Source organism: Drosophila ficusphila, unplaced genomic scaffold, assembly GCF_018152265.1.
Source record: "Drosophila ficusphila isolate 14025-0441.05 unplaced genomic scaffold, ASM1815226v1 contig_198, whole genome shotgun sequence".
In the NCBI taxonomy this organism is placed as follows: Eukaryota; Metazoa; Arthropoda; class Insecta; order Diptera; family Drosophilidae; genus Drosophila; species Drosophila ficusphila.
This window is the reverse complement of record NW_025064092.1, coordinates 5,180,816-5,201,449: the sequence shown is the minus strand read 5'-3', so window position 1 is coordinate 5,201,449 and position 20,634 is coordinate 5,180,816. Positions and strand designations below refer to the sequence as shown.

Below are 20,634 nucleotides of genomic sequence, written 5' to 3'. Positions count from 1 at the left end.
GGGCTAAACTGTAAGCTCAATTTAATAAGCACTTAATTTGAATCGCTCATGTGTTAGAAGAAGAATCAACAAAAGTCCCCTGTGATGTAAAAAGAAAGAACATAAAAAAAATGCTTAAATATATTCTAAAATAAATTTAAAAAAAATAAGTTTTCTATAAATAATATAAAAAAAATGTTATTGTAAAACATTATTAAAATCAAATAAAAATAACAAAAAAACCATAATAAATTTGCAAAAATTAAGATTGAAAAAGCGTATACTTGATTTTACGCGTATACTTGATTTTACGCGTATACTTGATTTTACGCGTATACTTGATTTTACGCGTATACTTAATATTAGTTTGTCCAAATAAAAGATCTAAGTTAGAAAAGGTATTAATTTTTCCCATACGAACTTTAAAAAAAATCTTTAAATAATGTAAGATACATAAACAAGTACGAAATCACCAAGTGTAGAATACGTATACTTAATGAAAAATCACATTTCCTGCTGTATTGATCTTTGATTATTATTTAATCGAGTGGCTAGTTTTTTTAATATTTTTAAGATCAATTTCAAAAGCTAAAAAAATCACTAGGAAAATAGAAAAAATAAATAATAAATAGTTTAAAATTACATTGGAAATACGTATACTTAATATTCTTTTTTTTTTCCTATGCTTTACCGCCTTGCCTCTTTTCATATTTAATTACTTTTGGGTAATTTTCTAAACAGTTTGCCCACTCTTAAGTTCATCAAATGCTAGAAACTTTCCAGCCGAGATTTGTCTAGAAATAGCTCAGGTTGGTACCAAAAAAAAAAAACGTAGCATACATTCCGGGGCAAGCGGACTGATTGAGCTGCCACAGTTTTTGGCAATCTTCGGGAGGCAAAAGGGGAGCCACAGTTGCCGGGTGAATAATTTGCATGGCTCCCCGGGGAACTCGGGGAATCCGAATCAGACAAGAGCGGAAAAGGCAACGAAAGGCCACATTTGTCAACTTAATTAGCGCACCTCCGGCGCCTTCGACTTCCACCTGCTTACACCGTTGCCTTATTATTTAAAGACTTTGCCGCCGTTTGTTTGCCTTGCGACCCGAGTGAATAAATCAGGAGCCATAAAGTGAAACCGGAGGAGCAGGCCTTAGGGGAATTTCCCCTTTCCCCCTTACTCCATCTTTTGGTGATTTTTGGCTTTGGAAGTTTGGCCACGAATCCACGCCTCTTGCAACCACAACAACAGGTTGCAAGACTGCAAAACTTTACTTCGGGGTAATCGACTTTGGCCAACCAAATGAAGCACTGCAAACGCATTCCTTGGCCAGGAAAGTTTCCGCGTAACCACTTCATCTGTAACTCTTGTCAAGAAACTCTTGCCGAAGATCGCTGGCGAAAAAGTTGACCAAACGAAGGAATGAACGTTTGCCTAAATTGATTAATTCAATTTCGGTTTTCGAGGGCCGCGCGAAAGACAAACTTTGGCGGGCGAATACTCGTAAATAATGCTGCAACATTAATTAAAGTCGCCGGAAGCGGCGGGCGAATTGAAAATGAGGGCTTTTCGCTTGCGGGTCGCCAGCACTTCGGCCTCCATTTATTTATTTACTTTGGGCTTTAATTAATTTTAATTATTGTATTTGCATTTGCTATGGTTTGCTCGTATTTTTGTTGTTTTTTTCTTGTTTTGGTTTTTAAAACTTGGTGGAGTGATTGCCAGCTGTTAATGCAATTCAGGCTGCCGAAAATTACAGTCGCCATCGTTAATGGCCAGATACACAAAGCACAAACAGAAACAAGGTTCAAGATACAGATACAGTTACAAAGTACAGATACAGATACAGATACAGCTACGGGTAATGCCAGTGATTTTTCCACTAAGAACAGAAGCAACAGATACATTGTGAATGCATAATGAGTCCGACGGCGAATGCGACTGAATAATGAATTAATCGCCCATTTCAGCTGCTCGTTCCCGCGATCCAAAGCCATTTATTATCGAGAACGCTTAGCCGGTGGTTCGGGTTCGGGTTCAGGTTGGACAGGCACCACTCAACCAACCACCCACTCAACCAACCACCCACCCAACCAACCACCCAACCACCCACTGAACCACCCAGCAATCCAAACAACCATCAACACTCCGGGATGCCGTCCCGCCTTAAGTTTCGCTGTAATAGTCCGAGGACACAAAAACCTGTAATAAACGAGGCGCCCGGAGTTTGCCATTTGTAAATTGATTGCTCCTCGCCGGCGCAAAAAAGTTTATGGCGTGAGTCATGTCAAAGCTGAATGTTCCGCCCGATTGACAACATCCACAAAGCCCCCAAAGTTCGCAGGACTTCCCATGAAAAAAAGGAAAGGACACGGGGAGACACACAGGTACTCAAAGCGAGTTCCAGTCACGTGTAAAGGGATTCTCAAAGTGTCTAAAAATAGTTGGAGTTCCAAACTCCTTTAAAGGCTTTACTAAGCTGTGTTAGAAAATTATCTCAACTAAAAATTTTTAAAAAAATCTTAAAGTGTAAAGGAAAACCTATAAATCTACAATACAATAGTTAACAAATTAAATAAACAAATTTCTTAGCTTTTTTTCCCCTTAAGTCGTTGGTAAATTTCTTTGGTCTACTTAATATTACTTACAAATTAATGACACTCAATTCGTAATTCAAGAATACTGCACATTTTTGATTTTTATTTATGTTAAAAAAATACTTCAAATTTGCATTCAGCCCAAAGTTGTAAGATCATTAAAAGGATATGGCAAGTGAGAAATGCCTCAACCGATTCGTGAAAGTAAAACAGGAAAGACTTCGGCGGGCACGCGACCATAATTAGACTCTAGTCGGCATTAAGAATTAAGGATGACCCAGTGGACCATCCCGGTGGCGGGAAAAAGCCCAGGAACGAAGGTCGCGCTCCTTCGACGGAGGATAAGCCATACCGGGATTCAATTGCGACTGTTGTCTGTGTGTGTTTTGTTTTGTTTTGTTTTTTTTTTTGTTTTTTTTGTTTTGTTTTGAGTTCCCGCATGCCGTATTTTGTTGTGTCCCAGCTGTGGGGGCGTGACAGCTGCGCCCCCTTCTGCTTATGCTCAGCATTACAATAAGCATTAGGAGCCAGGATCCAGGATCCGGGATCTGGGATCTGGGAAGGGAAAGGAACCAGCAACCAGAAGCTGGACACACCGAGCTCCTGGCAGGCGGCTTAGGGACACGCACTCCTGGCAGGAAGGGCGAGATAATTATGGCAAATGCTTTGGATTTTCCCACACAGCACAGCACACAGTATACAAAACACAGCACACAAATGGATATTAAATTTTTGGCCAAGTTCTGGGCTAATGGAACGCACATCTGGGCCCACGAAGAGTTTTTTTTTTTTTTTTTTCCCTCCGGGAAAAAAAGGTTTAAAGGTGTCCGGCGGACGTGGCTCTTCACAGCCGCGTTAATAATATGACCTCTTTCCTTCTCTTTATCTCAAAATAAATATCATTAGCCAGTTAATTTTATATATTTACCAAGGGCAGTAATTAGGCAGGTAGATGGTAGAAAGGTCAATACCCACAGACCAGCTCAAAAACCAAGTGATGGGTTTCATTCCCTCAACAACAAAAAAAAACAAAAACGGCCGACTCCTCGAAGTCCTTTTTAGCATTCCACCAACTTTTGGTTTATTGACTTGGGCGCAAATCCTTTTTGGCTTTCGCTCGAAATTCCTTCTTAACGCCAAAAAACTTTTATTTCACTTGGCACATTGTTGTTGTTATTGTTGTTGTTTTTTAGCTGGCTGCTGCAATATTTTACGAGCCCTTTGTTGCTCTAAACTCGAATTACGTTGAAATGAGCAATTGGCGAGCAGCTACTTTGCAGCTTCTTCTTGCTTCTTATTTGCTTTGTGTTCCTTGGCATTTGTTGTTATTATTATTGTTGTTTTTGCTGTTGTTAAACACATAAATCGAGCGAAGAAACAAAGGGAAGGCCCGCGGTGGAAAGGCAATCTGCAATGCGCCGGAGAAAAGACTGAGAAAGTGGAGGAAAGCAGAAGGAAAGCAGGAGGAAAGCACTCAGTTAGCCAGTTAATTAGACCACGATTGATTCAGACACAACCCAGGGCGGCATTCCCATGCAAATATCCTTTGGCGGGAGGCAGAAAAGGCAGAAGGACATTCCAAACAGGACATTCCCCCGCACATTTATTGATTGGGCAAAGGTTCGCTTTAATAATTCAAAAACATCTGCTAAACGACGACGGCCAGCCAAATCGAATCGAATCGAATCGAATGGAATGGCCAACCAAAACTGATAGATATTAATTGAGCAATCAGGATGCCAGCAAGGATGCTGACGGGTCGCCGCCAGGTTGGCCAAGCGCTTAGCTCGTCCTGTCAATCAGGAAATATATAAATTGGCCCTGCTCAGCGGTGGTCCAGCATCCCAACTTCCCAAACCAAAAACCCCGAAACCCCAACCAAAAACAGAAAGTAAACAGAAAAAAAAACAAAAAGCAAAAGAAAAACCCAGCTCGTTTTGGTGCTTTCTATAAATAAGGACAGCCTGTTGGCAAAATGTATTAATACCTGCGACATGGCTGCCATTTGTAAACTGTTTTCTTTTGCTCATGATTTATTTTTGGCAAGCCAAGGTAAATGTTGGTCCAGTTACCCAGTGCCCGTCACTCGGCCTCCTATTATTTTTGATTCGGGCTCTGTTTTCCCCATCACTGTTTGGTGTTTACTGTTTTGCCAGCCTTCTGCGGTGGAATGATTAATATTTGTGCACGCCCACCGCCCGCTTCTCAGAAATCAGGAGGGAGCCATTCTAATTCTGATTCCAATTCCAGCACTCGGCCTTCAGCCTCCAACATCCAACATCGAGTAACCAGTAAACCAGCATCGAACTCGATTCCTGTGCTGGCCAATTGGTCCTTTTTCCGACCAGATATGTCCTTTTTTAAACGGATTTAGGCGGAACAAATCGGAGAACATCAGATGCCCGTTGGGGCTCTGACTAATTTATTACCCCAGTCAGTTGAATATTCTGAAAAATGAAATATGGCTAATGGAATAGGATTTAAAAGTTGAAAAGGTTAGGTAAATCTTTATGATGTAAAAAAAAGAAACCAATAAATACTTCAAATAAAAATTTTGAGACTAAAAAGATTCATCAAGTGGATTTTTTTTTAAATATCTGCCATTTTTGAAAAAAGGACTTGCCGCCTGAATATTAAATTCTGAGTTTAAAGTTGCTCTATAAAAAAAATAAATGAACACTCTGAATCTTAAATAAATTGATTTGACAAAACCCGAAGAGTTTTAGTTATATTTAGCATTCATATAATTTTAACAAAATTAAAGTGATGAAGAGGTTTTTAAAAATGATATGATACCTACAAACTGTATAAAGATTGATTACGAATAATATTCAGAATACGCGTTTATTTTTAAAACGGAACAACAATGAAAAAGTAATTATAACTCTGAATCTAAACAAATATTGGTTAAAAAAAGCTAAGAAACTTTTGTTTATAGCATTCATAAATTGGTAATGCAAGAATGTGCAACAAGCTAAAGTGTTGAAATAGAATTTCAAAAATCCCTATCCCCATGTAAAATGCACAAAGATTGGTATGAAAAAATGCCGCAAAGTACGCGTTCATTGATAAAAAAAGTAGCAACTACAAGTGGATGTTTGCACACATTGTTTGTAATGAAATTTATACACTGCTTCGTCTTCCGATTTTTCGTGGCTGACGGATCGGCACTGTTCGGAAGTTCGAATGGCCACTTGGCAGTTGGGACACGTCTGATGGCCTACACACTTTCCTGTGCACGAGTGGCGGGTGATGTGGACGGGATATATCGGCACTCTCACACACACACACACACGCACAATCATACAGAAACATACACATGAAGCCCACTTTGTTTGCTGTGAGCCCTTTAAATTGACGTTACGCATCCGCCCTGTTAGCCGGCACGCACTGAAATCTTTATGAATGGGCTGGCACAGTGGAATCAAATACTCGAAATATTCAATGCTAATAATGGAATTCGGTATATCAAGATATCACCCACTGTGCCGCAGTTCATGTGTGATGGCAGTCATTTGCATTTCGCTTTCATATTTTGGTAAAAAATTACAATGTGTGCGACATGTGGCTGAAATAAATCAAAGGAGGGCCCCCGCCGTCGAGGGCCAAATTATGCGATGCTCTGATTTGTGGCCATTAGCTTGAAGCTTGCCAAGCAAATGTCATAAATTTCGGGCTCAAAATTAATGAAAAAGCTGGCAATTTATGGTGGCAAAGGTCGTGCAGAACAGCCGAAGATTCCTTCGATTCGATTCGGCTGCAAATATTTCAGCAACGTTGCTGATGTTGATGCTGCTGCTGGGCAGCAATTTGATGTTTAGAATAGGTGATGCGGTAGGCGGAATCTGGGTGTGGGTGTTGAAATCCTGGTCGAAAGACAAAGGCCCACTCAGGTGTCACCGGCGAAACGACAGCTCATCAAAAAGCCGGAACAAAAAACAAACAACAGCCATTTAGGCGTGTCATCGATGGGTGCTTTGATTCTAATTTTGACTGATGACATCGGTGTTTTTGGTGTATTTGGTGTAGTTGGTATATTCGGTAGATTCCTGCCATTCAACCAGAAGTTTTTCTCGGTTGCCGGGAAACACAGCTTCGATGGCTTAACGCTCATCATCCTCTCGCCGCGAAACTATTTGGCAACCTTTTGGTTACCAATCTCGGAAAATAGAAAACCGGAAATCCATTGAAATCTATTGTGATCTGATAAGCAGAAATAAAGCAAGTGGTTGGAATGGAATGAAACATTTACCGAAATAGAAAACTCTGCTTTTTTTTGCCAGTTGAATAGTTCAATCAGTGTTGTCTTTACTTTCTGCCAGTTCAGCATTTAACAAAAAACATTGGTAGTTGGTATTTATTTATGCAATATCCCATTGCAAATAGTATATATTTGTATATCTCTAGAAATTTATCTTAATCAATTGGTTTCCAAATTAATATACATTCTTAACTGATTTAAAAGATTATATTTGATGCAAGATTCGGAACGCTGAAGCCAGCTTCCTTTCTTGTTTTTGGTGATTCCAATTATGCACCCTCAACTTTCGGATTTTTAATTAAATATTTGTTATTTATTTTAAAACATAAATGTTCCCTTGCCTGAAGTAAGAACTCGCAGAGCCCAACAACCCACTGTTTTTGCACACCTATCAATTCCTGTCCCTTAATCCAATATAATCCGATTGTTGACCATGTATTTTTGGAATTTCGTTCACCAATCCGTTTATTTTAAGGGTTTTTATGTGGTCACTTGCCCAAAATGCAACCCACAAAATCCAATCGATTCCCATTATTAGCTGGCTGATTTGCGTAAATAAGTTTTTTTGTCCTTTTGCTGGTTTTAATAAAGCTTTACAACATTTATTTATTTTTAATTATGCGAATATGTGTTGAATAATGCCTAAGCCCTTATGAAAAACAACCCCTCGCCTGATTTATGGGCTTTGGGGTTTCTAATGGATGAACTTCTTTTTTATTTGTATTCCCCAACTCAACTCCCCTTTTAGCCCAGATTTCCAGTCTGATAATGCGATTAGTGGGAGAGTGCTGCCAGTGAATTTGGCGAGCGTTTTTTAAACCGTTTAAGAGCCACCAGGAGCTCCGTTCTGCCATCCCACCATCCTCACGAACATCCTTATGACGCCACTAAAGTGCAATTCAATTTCCTTCTGTGCTGACATGTGTGTCATGTGTGCCACACACAAACACAAACATACAAAGCACACACACACACACATACAGGCACAGCGAATCTGCAGCATCATTTCCCTCATCTCCCGGCTTTTGTTTGAGATTCGATTCATAACTTTCGCAGCGCGGACCAAAAATAAAGCCGTTCGACTGCGAAAGAAGCTTCACCGAGAAGCTCAACTGGTGCAAACAAGGAGCACTTACGAGGCGCCACTCTCCACTTTCCAATCCCCAAGCCCCACTCCTCAATCCACAATCCCCACTCCTCAATCCTCCAATCTTCAATCTCTACTCTCCACTTCGGCTGTGGCATCGTTATCTGTGTTATCCTTATCATTATCCTGCATGCCATATCCTGCAAACTTTCGAATGGAGCAAACAATGAGGGGAGAGACTCGACTCGTGGCTCCAGTGCAATATTTGGCAGCATTAATTTAATGTCTGTACATTGTACATAAGCAGAGCAATAAAACTTTGACCAGGAGCCACCTTCCATTCCATTTGGAGCCTGCAGCTCCTGCGGCGGCTTATCAATGTTTAAACAGAGCTGCACGACGGCCCAAAAAAACAAAGAGCCATTAACCACCGCCAAAATGGTTGCAGACTTGAGTCTGTTTTAAGACCGCATTTTTATTATGCCAAAAACAGCCAACGAGCGAAAGGGAATCGTTTCGGAACTTCGGTGGTATAAAAATTTAATAATTTCAGTACTTAACGGGGACAAATCGGCAATTAATTAGTTAACCCTCTACTTGGTTTCTTTCCTGTGAGTTCTCCTCTGTGTGTGCAACATTGTCTTCATGCGTTTTAAATAAACATAAATAATGTAAAACACATATAATCAACATGTAGTCTAAAATAAAACCATGAACTTAAATATGCAACTAAAATATTATTATATTTAATTAGTTAACCGTAATACTAAATAATGTAAAAGTACTTTTATTATTGAGCAGCAAAAACGAAAAGGAAAAATCTCAGCTTATAATAAAAAGCATGAGTGTTAAAAACTCCAATACAATCCAGCCACAATTAAATTGAAAACTCTTCACTTGATTACTCTCCAGTTAACTAATTAGTGGTTTCAGCTTCAATTAGTCACTATATGCATTCAAATTTAACTTACCTTACAATTAACTTGCATTCAAAAAAACCCTTATTTTAACAGCCTCGAATTATGATATTTAAATAGTTAACTCGCCCACTTGGTTAATTCTCCTGTAAGCCAATTAAAATCAGCGTTTACTGCACTTCAACTGCACTCGTGACTCTTACATTATTCACGAGGCTAAGTCAGTGACCTTCGACCCCAAAGGACGGCGGTGCATCATCCCAGCCATCAATTGATGGTTGACCACCTTTGTGGCTCGCAGTTCGCTGCCGGTAATTGAATCTGTAAGCCGCTTATGGGTTTCCTTATGGCTTCTGTCAATTGGCACGTGTCGTCACACACACACACTCATACACCCAGAACGACACACACACACACACACATTCGAAGAAACACACACCCACTTGAGGGAGAGAAATTTCCGAGTCGAAAGTCTGAGATTCCTGATTCCGATTCCCTGCAAAAGTTAATTAGTTGTTGACTCCCTGCTAATTAAAGACAGCAGTCGAGCATTTGAACATTCGAGCAGTCGAACAGAAGAGACAAATGCCGGCTGCCTTGGGAAAGAAGCCTTCTGGGCCAGCAATTTGTTAAATTTTAATTAAATTCCTGTTGGAATAATTGCATTGGCTGTCTGATTTTCGAGCACTACAAATCAAATAAAATAAAGTTTCGACTTTAAGGTTACTAAACATCTCATCCCACTTTGGCAACTTGAATGGCGATGCCAAGTGATTGGCATTACTTCAAATGCAATGGGTTCTTTTTTTTTCTTTGGGGTCAAAGGAGCACGCGTATTACTCAAACGGAGATGATGATGGTCGATTTATATTACAGGGCACGGAGGCAAATACTCAAACAAGTCCACACAACTCGCCATTCCAATGGACACGCAACAATTCCATTTGGCCTCGAGTCCAGCTCTTAAGCCAGTTCGGCTTGGCCAGCTTCATGATTCATTAATCTCGTGTGCACACGAGGCCATGTAAATTGGGGGCCCTTTCGAAAAGGAAGAAACCACGTGACGCGCACCCCTTGAACTTTCGCTTCAGATGCTCAAGTTTGTTTGCTGATATGTTGGATTTGCTGGATATGCAGCGTGTTTTTTGCGAATGTAAATGGAAATGGGACTAACGCGTAGCGAAAGTTTAATTGCTGACAGATCCCGGGGGACAACTCTTGGTCTAGATGATCTCCAGCTGGCTGGCAGGTCTATCCTCGAAGGATAGGCAACCCCAACCAAACGAAACGTTTCGAAGGACTTCCACTCGATTGGTCCTGCGGTTACGTGTGACCCCAATAGGGGGCGCCACATGGACGACGGCATGCGTAATTTGCAGACAGTTTGCTGACCCCCAAGGTTCACCGACCCCTCTTCTTCACCTCGAACTGCGAACTTGGTACTTGGAGCTTGGAGCTTGGAACTTGGAACTCCATGCCCTTCGGTCACATACACACATTTATCAGACTCGTGACCACATTTTTAGGCATTCGTCGGACCAAATATTCGCCGGCATATTAAATATTTAAGCGTCAAGCCGTAACAATGCCAATTTTCAAATATATAATATAAATGAACTTTCTTCTTCTTTTTCCTCTACTCGTTGTCTTTTTTTTTTATATTATTTGTTGGTTGGTTGGTTGGTTGCCTTTGGCCAGAATAACATTCACATACGAGCATGTGTATGGAAAAGTAGATGAAGGGGCAGTTTTTTGGCCTTGGCTGTGTAGCTTTTTCATCTGGCATCGCTTTGCAATTCAAATTAAGCTTCGAGCGGCTCACGCAGCTCCCCAAAATTTTTGTTGGCTGGCAGACGAACGTCTGGAGCAGGACATCTCGGGTCTGCCAGTTGCCAGACCGAATTCCGAACCTTTCCCCTTGCTCATCATCACTGCACATTGGGTCCAGTTTCCCAGTTTCCCAAATGTCCGAGAGCCCAGAAGCTCAGAAACCCAGAAACCCAAAACAACCAGCGAACAGCAGCGAACCTTTTTCCGAATAAACAAACATTATTTACATAAATTAAGCCTTTCGGGTTGTTATTTCATAACTTGGCCAATTAAATCGCGATTTCAAAGTGCTACATCTCCGAAACTTGATGGCTTAGTTCTCTATAAATCAGCATTAAAGTATAATATATAATCTTTGTTTTGGGCGCCTTTCTTCAGGAATTAGTCGAGTTGAACTTTTTCTTAAAATATGCAGGAATAGTGTTATTTTAGGTTTTAATGGGAAACGTTCTACGTAAGTTGAGTTGGCTAAGTCGCGCAAATCTTTTAACTGACTACATAGAAGTTCGGATATACATAAGTTCAGGTTATTTAAAGTTTAGTATAAGAGACTTACAAATATTCTTCTTAGAGCTGCGAAACTGGACTTCCAAGCCCTTAAATGCACTTTTGTAATTTAAAAGTATATAAATATTAGGCAGAAAAAAATAATAAGTTACTTGAATGAATGTACTTGCATATTTCAATTTTATATAGTTGTTCCTCTTCCTGTTACTTTGCTAATTTAACTTTTGAATAGGGAAAGCTTATGTAATCAATTAAAAGCCAATTTTATTTATCAATTTCTATAACTCAAAGAGTTGAGTTACATAAAGTTGAACAAACCTAGCTCTAAGTAAATTCGCCCACACGTTCCTCAACTTTGAAGCTCATTCTTGTCCTATTACCTGTCAAGAAAGGTAGCTTCCATCAAAGAGGCACACTCAAACCCCACCTTCACCCCAATTTCCTCCGGCTTAAGGTCAATGTGCTGGAAAGAGAGACGAGAGATCCAAATAAGGGGCATCCTCCATCGGAAACAATTCCGTATCTGCTGTCACGGCACTTTGCATACACTTAGCATATTCGAATTCGCATTCGCATTCGCATCTTCGATGGCTCCTCGGACTTTGGACAGGAATTGATCCTGGCGGGGAATTGGCCTTGTTAGAAAGGACTTATAGCATCGACGAAGAGCCAATTTGAGTGCTATTGAACGGCGTTCCTGGAATTTAAAACTTGCTAACAAAGCATCTTGAGGGGTGCGCCAGTGAATAAAGTTTTCTTTCAAGAATTCTCTAAATATTTTTTATGGTAAATGCAAACCATGTTGAATGCACTTTAAAAGTGATTTTCTTTTAGGAGTTTGCAAAGAAATATTCTGGATTTTATGAAATATAAAGCTAGGTTTGCCGTAAACTAAAAACATTTATTCCAATTAAACAAAAATTGTATAGTAAAGAACTTCAATCATCCAATTTGTTTGTTTGTAAAACCTTTCTAATAAATAAACTCAACCAAAAGTGTTACTTTTTCCATTCCAAATATTCTACGTATTTTCAGTTCTCACTAAAACATGGTTATTTGGTTTGGCCATCAATTAAACCCATTAAAACTTAGCTTTTCAGCTATGCCATAAATTAGAAATATCATTTTCAATTAAATGGTAGTTTTCAACAAAAGAACTTCAATCAGCCAATTTATTTGCTTTGCCAAAACGTTGAATTTCGGAGCTGCGTGTGCGAAAATTCCCACATGGAGCGGGAAAAATCGCATCCTTGCAGTTGTTTGCCAGTTGTTTGCGTTCCAAATTAGAAAAGCCAGAAAGCGGCAGACCTGCAGAGCTCGCAGTTTTGTGGGACATGTGGACAAGATGCCCCAGATAACTGGCTTACACGGGGTAAACACAACTGCGAACAGCGAGTGGCTGCAACATTTGAGCCGTGCTTTTGGCCGCCCAAAGGCAAAAACCCGCTTATTTGGTTATTTGCCTTGGCATAAAGCTTGTGTACTTTCGCGATTTGCCTTTGAGTGGAAAGGATGTTTCGAGTCAAGGATAAGGAACCCGAACCAGCCATTAATGGCTGAATAAGTTTGCCACGCGATGAGTGGCCAAAGGCAAAAGTTTGACAGCAAACATCGACTTTGGCTAACAAATTCAATTTCATTGGCACAGCAAGCATAATTAAATAGAAGACAGCGGCTGGAAGGGAAAGTGAAAGTGAAAGGGAGGTGAGGGGGAAGGAAAGTAAGGGAAAGTGAAGTGGTGCACTTGCAAATTGAGATTGGCAGTGGGGATCCTCCGGAATGTGCGATTCCAGGGAATCCTCGCTCCTGGTGGCCAACGACATCTGTCTCGGATTTTGCCGGCATTTAAGCCGCTTAGCTGGCTAGAAATGGACCACTCTCTCTTTCTTTCTTTTTTTTTGCTTTTCGGCTCGAGGCAAATTGAAAATAATAACGAAAAACGGCGAACGGCAAAGCAAAGTTTTGGCCATTGACAAACGCATTAAGAGTTAAATCGTCGTCGTTTGTCGTCGACGTCCCACTGATCCGTCTCCCAGCCAATGACTAATTACATTGCCAACAAGATGTCGCACATTACTTTTCAAAAAGTGGTTTCCCCATCAACTGTGAGCTTAGTTTCCAATTCCTCAGCTCAAGTTGCAAAATATCGCAATTTTTAAAACGGCCAATATTTGTATTAGTCCGACTTTATTTAGTTTAAAGTTAGAAAATAAAATAAAAATGTATATTTTAAGTAAGAATAGTGTTTTGTTTTTATTGAAGCAATTTAATTAGTATTTTTACAACTTAATTTTATTTATGCATATGCATATCGACCAGTAAAATTTAATTGATTTGATTTTGAATAAAAAAAAAGCCAAATATAAATACTTTAAATTGTATTTGAAGAGTAAATAGCAATTTTACTACACAGAATTCTAAACCAGAATAATTTCGAATTAAAATGCATACTTGAATTTGTAAAATATATATTAAGTTGTAAATCGAGAACTAATGCAATTTAACTCTAATTGAAGAATTGCAGAAACAACTGCCAAGTTTTGAACTCAGTACTTTCATTCTTTTATTGTTCTCCAACTTAAGCATTTTTGATTTAAGTCCGGATACCCACTTCGTTTAAGTTCATTTTCGTATGAACGTGCTTGGAATTCGAGGCACCAGATTGCAATTGTGCTCCGAATGCATGATGTTTTTCCTAAGTGTATACAGTCCCGTTTTCGACCATCAGCTTCTCAGGAAATTGGTAGATAAAGGGGAAGCTCCTATGACTGCATTTCACGGAACTCTGCAGGAGTGGCCAAAGTGGCACTTTCTTGGCCAACTTGAGGGCCAAAACCCAGATGCATTTGCATGCAGGTGGCGCCCAAAAAAGCTTCATATCCTGTCCAGGATCGAAGGTAAACTCATTTCCGCTGCCAAAGTGCGAACTCGCCGCGAATCTGATGGCCAAAATCTTAAAGGGTTTTTAGCCACACTCCTTCGTTTCTTGGCCAAAATGTGCGTGCCCTTTGCTTTTGCTTTCCGATATTTTCCAACGTTTTCCGCCTCTAACGCCTCGCATAAATTGGCAAAATTTTAATTTTCCACTAGATTTGCGTGGATTTCCTCGGGTGTCGCATTCGCTCCTCCACTCTGTTGTTTCCCTTTACTTTTCCTTTTTCCTTTCGCTTCGCTTTGCTTTGATTTTGCCACATTTGTTGTGGCATAACAAAAAAAATAAGAAAAAGATTGAAGGAGGCGGCAAATTTATGACTGCATCTCTTTGAGGTTTCTTTTTTTATCTTTCTGTTTGCCTTTCACTCGCTTCATTTGGAAAACTTTGCCTCGGCTCGCTTTTCCTGGTTGCCAGTTTCCCACTTCCCCCCTTCCACCTTCGGTTTCTTCGAAGGACATCGGTGTCCTTCCAGCACCGCCTCCTTTCGCCAAGTGATATCAGTTCCTCCTTTATATTACCCGGGCATATGACGAATATTTGCACCGTTGCCAACGACAGTTTGGGCACGCCGATTAAATTGCCAGGACAGTGACGACCGTTTGTCCTTTTTCCGGTTGGAAATGTCAGGTTTTCAGTGGTTTCCTTTCTCAAACGAGAAAATGGTTGCACTTGTTATATAATTGTGACAGTTTAATTTGCATAATTGCGAACCACAGTCCTTTTACGTTGTGGTCATAAAATTTAAAAATTCAGACAGGCGATAGTACTTTGTTTTAAAAAAGTAAGCTATTTTATGTGCCTACCTGTAGCCTACTTGTAATTATTTTAATATTACAATTGCCATTTACGAAAGAAAAGATAAGGAAATAATAACAAAATCAATTTTAAAAAATATATTAATATATATTAGACCAGCAAAAATTAAAGCAAGACCTAAACCACAAAAGGATAGAAGTAATTTTTGGTAAAATCTCTTTTCAATCGAAGCTTAACATCTTTTGTTCAATAAAATATATTTTTTGCGTGAAGCTAACTAATAAGTGAATCATCTAAAATCGAAAGTCATTCATTGTAAGAAGAACTTTACAAAGTACTCCTTGCAGCTTAAATCGCCAATTTGTTAAGTGTCAGCCTTTTTTTGAGGTGGTGGCCATCTCTATCAGAAGGAGTCCTTGCAAGGACGATGTCCGTGCAGTCGATGCAAACTGCAGCAGGAGGCAGAGCGGGAGATGAAGGCTCACAGAATGGACTGTGGACTGCAGTCCGATTGAATTGAGTGAATCAATAAGCAGTGCACATCCAATTCGAAATCCTGTTTGAAATATGGCAATCGAGGCCGGTGACGTGCTCCTCGTCAATTTGATTAATTCCCAGACCCCCAAGCCAAATGATATGGAAAGCCGCGAGTCAAGGGAACGAAAAGAGGGCGTTTTTCAACTTGGCCGTGATTTATGGACGAGATAAAAAAGTCTGAATGTCGAAAAGTTTGCCCTTACAGAGAATCAGAATCAGAATCAGAATCAGCGGCAACAGACTCTGTAGCATTCAACCGAGGCGAAAGTATTTTTAGCCAGGCCAGGATAATGAGGCTCGGAGTTTTTGTGAGGACGAGGGGACAAAACAAATTACAGCTGATACCCGTGGCAGGCAAGTCAAGAGGCATCCATATGCCAAATGGTCTCATTAGATGCCCGGCCAAATCAAATTAAATCGGAGCCCGTGGCAACGAAAGTCGAAACGGATGCGGATGCGGATGCCAATGCGGATGTGAATGGACAGCAACTTTTTGGAGGCGCCACAAAGTCAGAAGAACCCGACACCGTAGGCAATTTAAACTGGTGGGCCGGACTGATTGGCTTTGCTGTATTTCAAGGAATTCAATGGAGGAATGGGGAATCGAAAATAAATAAATACTATTCCCTGTCCAAGGATCTCAGCTGCTCCTCGACGGCATTGCGGCATGCCTCGTCCAAATCGGTGGCCTGAATGCACTTTTGCACGCCGGGAAACTCGCGTTTCAACACTGCAAATGTGCTGGAGTACAGCATTTTATCCTTGATCCTGGCGAGCGTGGGACACCAGAGCATCAGGAAGAGTCGCTCCTTGAGGCAGGTGGATGAGGCGCCCTGGCACTGATGCTGATACGAATAATCGTAGACTGCGAAGCGGCACTGATTGGCGCCCGCTCGGCGAAGATCCTGCAGGAAGTCGTCGTAGCTCGCCTCCCGCACTCCCAGCCACTCGACCTTGATCTCCCGCTCCTCGCGAATGTCGAAGATCGCATAGCGATGCCTCTTCATGCGGCGGATCTGGTCGAAGATCTGCTTGCACTCGCGACTCACATCGATTCCGGACGCCATCCTCGCCAGCAGTTCGTTTCGTGTGGCAACTCCTACGAGCATCCCAGCCGGGCCAGCAATTTGGAATTCAAATCGGAGTCAAAACGGGAAGCTATCGAACGCCGCCGGCTCGGCCAACTGCGAGTTTGAGTTGAACACGGATTGAAAAGGCGATATCATGTGATGGATTCCCTTGGAAATGCAATGTGTTGCCACGAATTTCACTTAATATGCAAACAATATTGTTTCACAATTTTAACACAAGATAATTAAGTTAAATACGGAAACAAGTATGTGAGAACTGTAAGTATTTTACTCTTTCATTTGCCACCCTTAATTAAATTGTACACAATTGTGCCAACGTCCATTGTGCATTAAACAATTCATTTTTCACAAGGAAATAAAATGTTGCAACTGTAAAACTTTGGGACTTTCAACTTGTATTAAAGCTTATTAATTAAATTTGATACAAATGTATTTGTTGCCCTTAAACCTGACAACAGGAGAGGGAGATACACCATAATAATCAAAATTTAAGTACTGCAAATAATAACAAAATAATAATAGCAAAACAATAATAGCATTAAAATAATAAATCCTATAAAATATTGTAGCATCTAAAATATGTTTTTTACGTATTTATTTATTGCTAAGAGAATAAAAATTTGTTGATAATAAAAATATCGTTAAAAACAAAAGCAAATAAAACAACGTGAAATTTATCCATAGTCACCGAAAAATAATTTCTATGAATATATAACTTTATTTTCGCTGCATTTCTCGCTGTGCACTTAAACTGGGCCATGAATATTTATGGGTCGAGCACCTTCTGCTGCTCCTGGGCGACAAACTAATCACATTCAAATAAATTTAGAACTGTTTCAAAGCACTTTTTGGCCCGTGACCAGGATCGAGAGCACATCCTGTGGATGCAGCCACAACGGATGGCTGAGCGCGTGTTTGTGCATGCAAATCTGCTAAATACCTTTTGTCCACCGAAACAATGGATACTAAAAAGGGGGGAAGGGGGGCCTAAAAGGGGGAAATAGGGGTTAAAGGTCGGGGGAGGGGTAGAGGGAGTAGAGGGAGAAGTGGGAGCGGAAATCGGATCTCTTTGTGTATAGTTTAAAGCATCATTTTATTCCGACTGCCGCAAAAGTGGGAACATGCGGCAAAAGGACTCGTTGGCAGGACACACACATATGTGCACGTATGTAATGTATTTGTGTGTGTGTGTGTGTGTGTATGGCTAGCGAGTAGTTACGACCTGCTGAGTGACAGGAACACAAAGGCGGTGGGCCGCAGGATGTCAGGATCGCAGCAACTGCATCTGGCGGCTCCCGGAACGCAATGAGTATTAATGGTTCCAAATGGGGGAAAAGATGGAAAACGAGGGAAAAACAGAGCACCCACGACCCCAATGAATGAGGACATAAATGTTCATTAGTGCGGAATATACCATAACAACTTTCCGGATGTCGAGTTGACAGATTCGCAGACACATTCTTTTCACACGCCATCTTACTTCAAAATGTTTCCAAATTAACCAAGACTTTCTATTTATAATCTATCTTGCTTTAAAATATTTTATTTGAAATTTATATAAATATTCTTACTTTAAATTTTTTACTTAAGAACTGCACTTCATAAATAATTTAGCAATCTTTGTCAGAAGCTTCTTTTTTAGCGCCGTTTATATTAATTAAGTTTGAAAAAAGCTAATGTTCCTATTTACCCAATTTTAAGCACATTTAAAACTGAAATGTATTTTTTTCCCCCATTTTAAACACCATTGTCAAAAGAAAACCATTCATTTTACTTTCTGAACATATGACAAAAGATTAAAATTGAAGTTAGTAATAAAGAGTCTTCTTGAATTCTGAAATTGAATTTTGAAATTGCATTTCTAGTTCTTCTTGTTTGACTTCCGAATTTTAATTAGTAAATAACGAAGAGTCTCTGCAAGGAGACAGTTTTGCTATCAACCAAGTCTAAAAATTAATAAAGTGACAAAAAATTTTCATCTCCCATCGTATATAAATACATATATTTTATTTACTACCTTATTTTATTCCCTGTAAGGAATTAACCTCTTTTGCTATCGAATAAGTCAGAAAATCTCCCAACCAATTTCTGAGAACATTCTCAATGTAAATCATTGAACTGCCAAATTTCAATTAGCAAATAATGCCGGAAATTAACCACTTTTGCCATCGATTAAGCTTGAAAATGTCACAGACCTCGAGTTACGCTGCGCCTGCATTAAAATATTTGAGTTTGAAACTTAATTAGTAAATAATGGGCAGTCTGCTGGCGGGAAAGCGCACCACTTTTCCCATCGATTAAGTCTGAAAATGCCACCCAACTCGAGACTCTCGCTCTCAACTGACTGGCGAAACTCGAGTGCGGCGTTTGTCATGCACTTAATTTCCTAATTAATCTGCAAAAGAGCCAAGGGGATAAACATTGAGGGTGCCCGTGAAATAATACCACTTCCCCCTTCCCGTCCATCGAGGAATGAGGATCCATCTTGAGTTGCGACTGGAAATGTATTTAACTTATCCACTTTAACCCCACGAAGCTGGCAGACTTGATTCGCATTCAGTGCCTTGGCGCCACTTGCGAATACTTCTGGTTAACTTCTTGGAACGCCAGATACTAAGGATACTACGGTGGATATTAGATTCCTTGAGGGCGCTCTATGCGTTTTAAATTCAATGCGCTTTCGGCTCATGCATATTTAAGCGTCGTTGCCGCGTAATCAACATGTATGGCTTATACTTTTATGCCATTAAGAGCAGGCAGCACTTCCTCGAGCGCTGAATTCCCCGGGGAGGTTGAGCTGTAAATTAAATAGAAAATAACGTAAAATACACTTGAGGCAGCCGCAAAGTACATATACGAGGGGAAAGAACAACAAGTTATGGGCGTGGCGGGGGTGGCATGCCCCCTTCCCCTCTCTACTCTCCACTTTCCACACTTTCTACTTTCTACATCCACTTTCCACTTTGGCTCGTTGCTGCAAAAGCCGCCCGGCGGCCATTGTTCAGCGGAGATTTCGTTTTTATTACGCGTAAATGAAAGACATTTGTCGTGAATGTCGTCTCGGTTGGGGGAAGGCGGTCCAAATAAGGAAGGTGCCCCTCGGGGCGGAGCTCATCTCCACTCTGGGTGCTCCAGAGAAAAATGCCTGGGTATTATGTCTACACTAAGAACAATCGAATCAATACCACTTAGCGTGTGATCTATTGTGCTGGAAATCAAGGAGGTTATAAATACAAACTAAAGATCAAAAGGTCAGCCTCTTGAAAATCGAAATTCGCCTACTGAACAAATTACTACAGCTAAATAAAGTTTTGATATCAACACGAACAGTTATGTGATGATCTTATAAAACGTAAAATTAAATTACATGTAAAGTAAAGTAACATGCATACAAATGCAAAAACTAAATGAACTACGAGTAGTATTAAAAACTTTAATTAGTTTATAGTCAACTACAGAATTACAAAGAAATATATTTTTAGCTAGTTTCGCTGCCTTTGTACTTGCGTTTTGTTGTGTTTATGCCAGCAGAAATCATTTCTTACCAATTGCCTAAGGGATTTGGAAATGCCAAGCAGTTACGTAATCTTGCCACAACTTTAATAGGTTTATGAATAATGTTATCCCTGAGCGGAGGAGAACACTTGCATAGAAAACATTGGATTGATATCACTTTATTAAATTTAAATATAATTGTCTATTTTTTTCTCTTTTTGTTTCAATAGGATTTGCTTACAAATCGAACAACAAAACCAAAAAGCACTTTTAATTATAAAAATTTCTAATATATTTGCCTAATTAAACAGTATTTGTATGTTATAGTTTGATTTTAAATTCAGCAGTAAAATATTCTAATTTTATCCATTTAAAGAAAGCACTTAATAAATATATTCTTTTTACTAAAAAGTTAATCTTTCTCGTGTAAAAAATACAACAATCATTTTTTTCCCAGTGTGCACTTTGCATAAGGTTCCTGCGAAGCTAAGGCGATAAAATCGCTTTACGGCTGGCGGCGTCGTGTTGGCCTTCATGGAGCAGAAGACATTGTTGACCAACATGCGAATGATTAACAAGCAATCGAAGCAATCACGAGGGAACCAAACCCACCACCCACCGCCCAACGCCCACCGCCCACAGGC

The 20,634-nt window shown here is 40.0% G+C and overlaps 2 protein-coding genes across 2 annotated transcripts in view; both read right to left on the bottom strand.

Annotated features, from left to right (window-relative positions):
• LOC108088556 (cholecystokinin receptor) overlaps positions 1–10,315 on the bottom strand; it is a 32,425-nt gene extending 22,110 nt beyond the window's left edge. The window contains exon 1 of the mRNA XM_043207385.1: positions 10,245–10,315. Within this exon, the coding sequence (XP_043063320.1) occupies positions 10,245–10,315 (71 nt within the window). The remainder of the gene's footprint in view (positions 1–10,244) is intronic.
• A 5,625-nt stretch (positions 10,316–15,940) lies between these two features.
• Positions 15,941–16,572, bottom strand: LOC108088585 (cofilin/actin-depolymerizing factor homolog). Its single transcript, XM_017186435.1, has one exon. The coding sequence runs from the start codon at positions 16,511–16,513 to the stop codon at positions 16,025–16,027; it is 489 nt and encodes a 162-aa protein (XP_017041924.1). The 5' UTR covers positions 16,514–16,572; the 3' UTR covers positions 15,941–16,024.
• Positions 16,573–20,634: the final 4,062 nt, after the last annotated feature.

Bases quoted from the DNA above. Each gene is read 5' to 3' on its own strand.
- LOC108088585 (XM_017186435.1), bottom strand. From the start codon at position 16,513: ATGCTCGTAGGAGTTGCCACACGAAACGAACTGCTGGCGAGGATGGCG.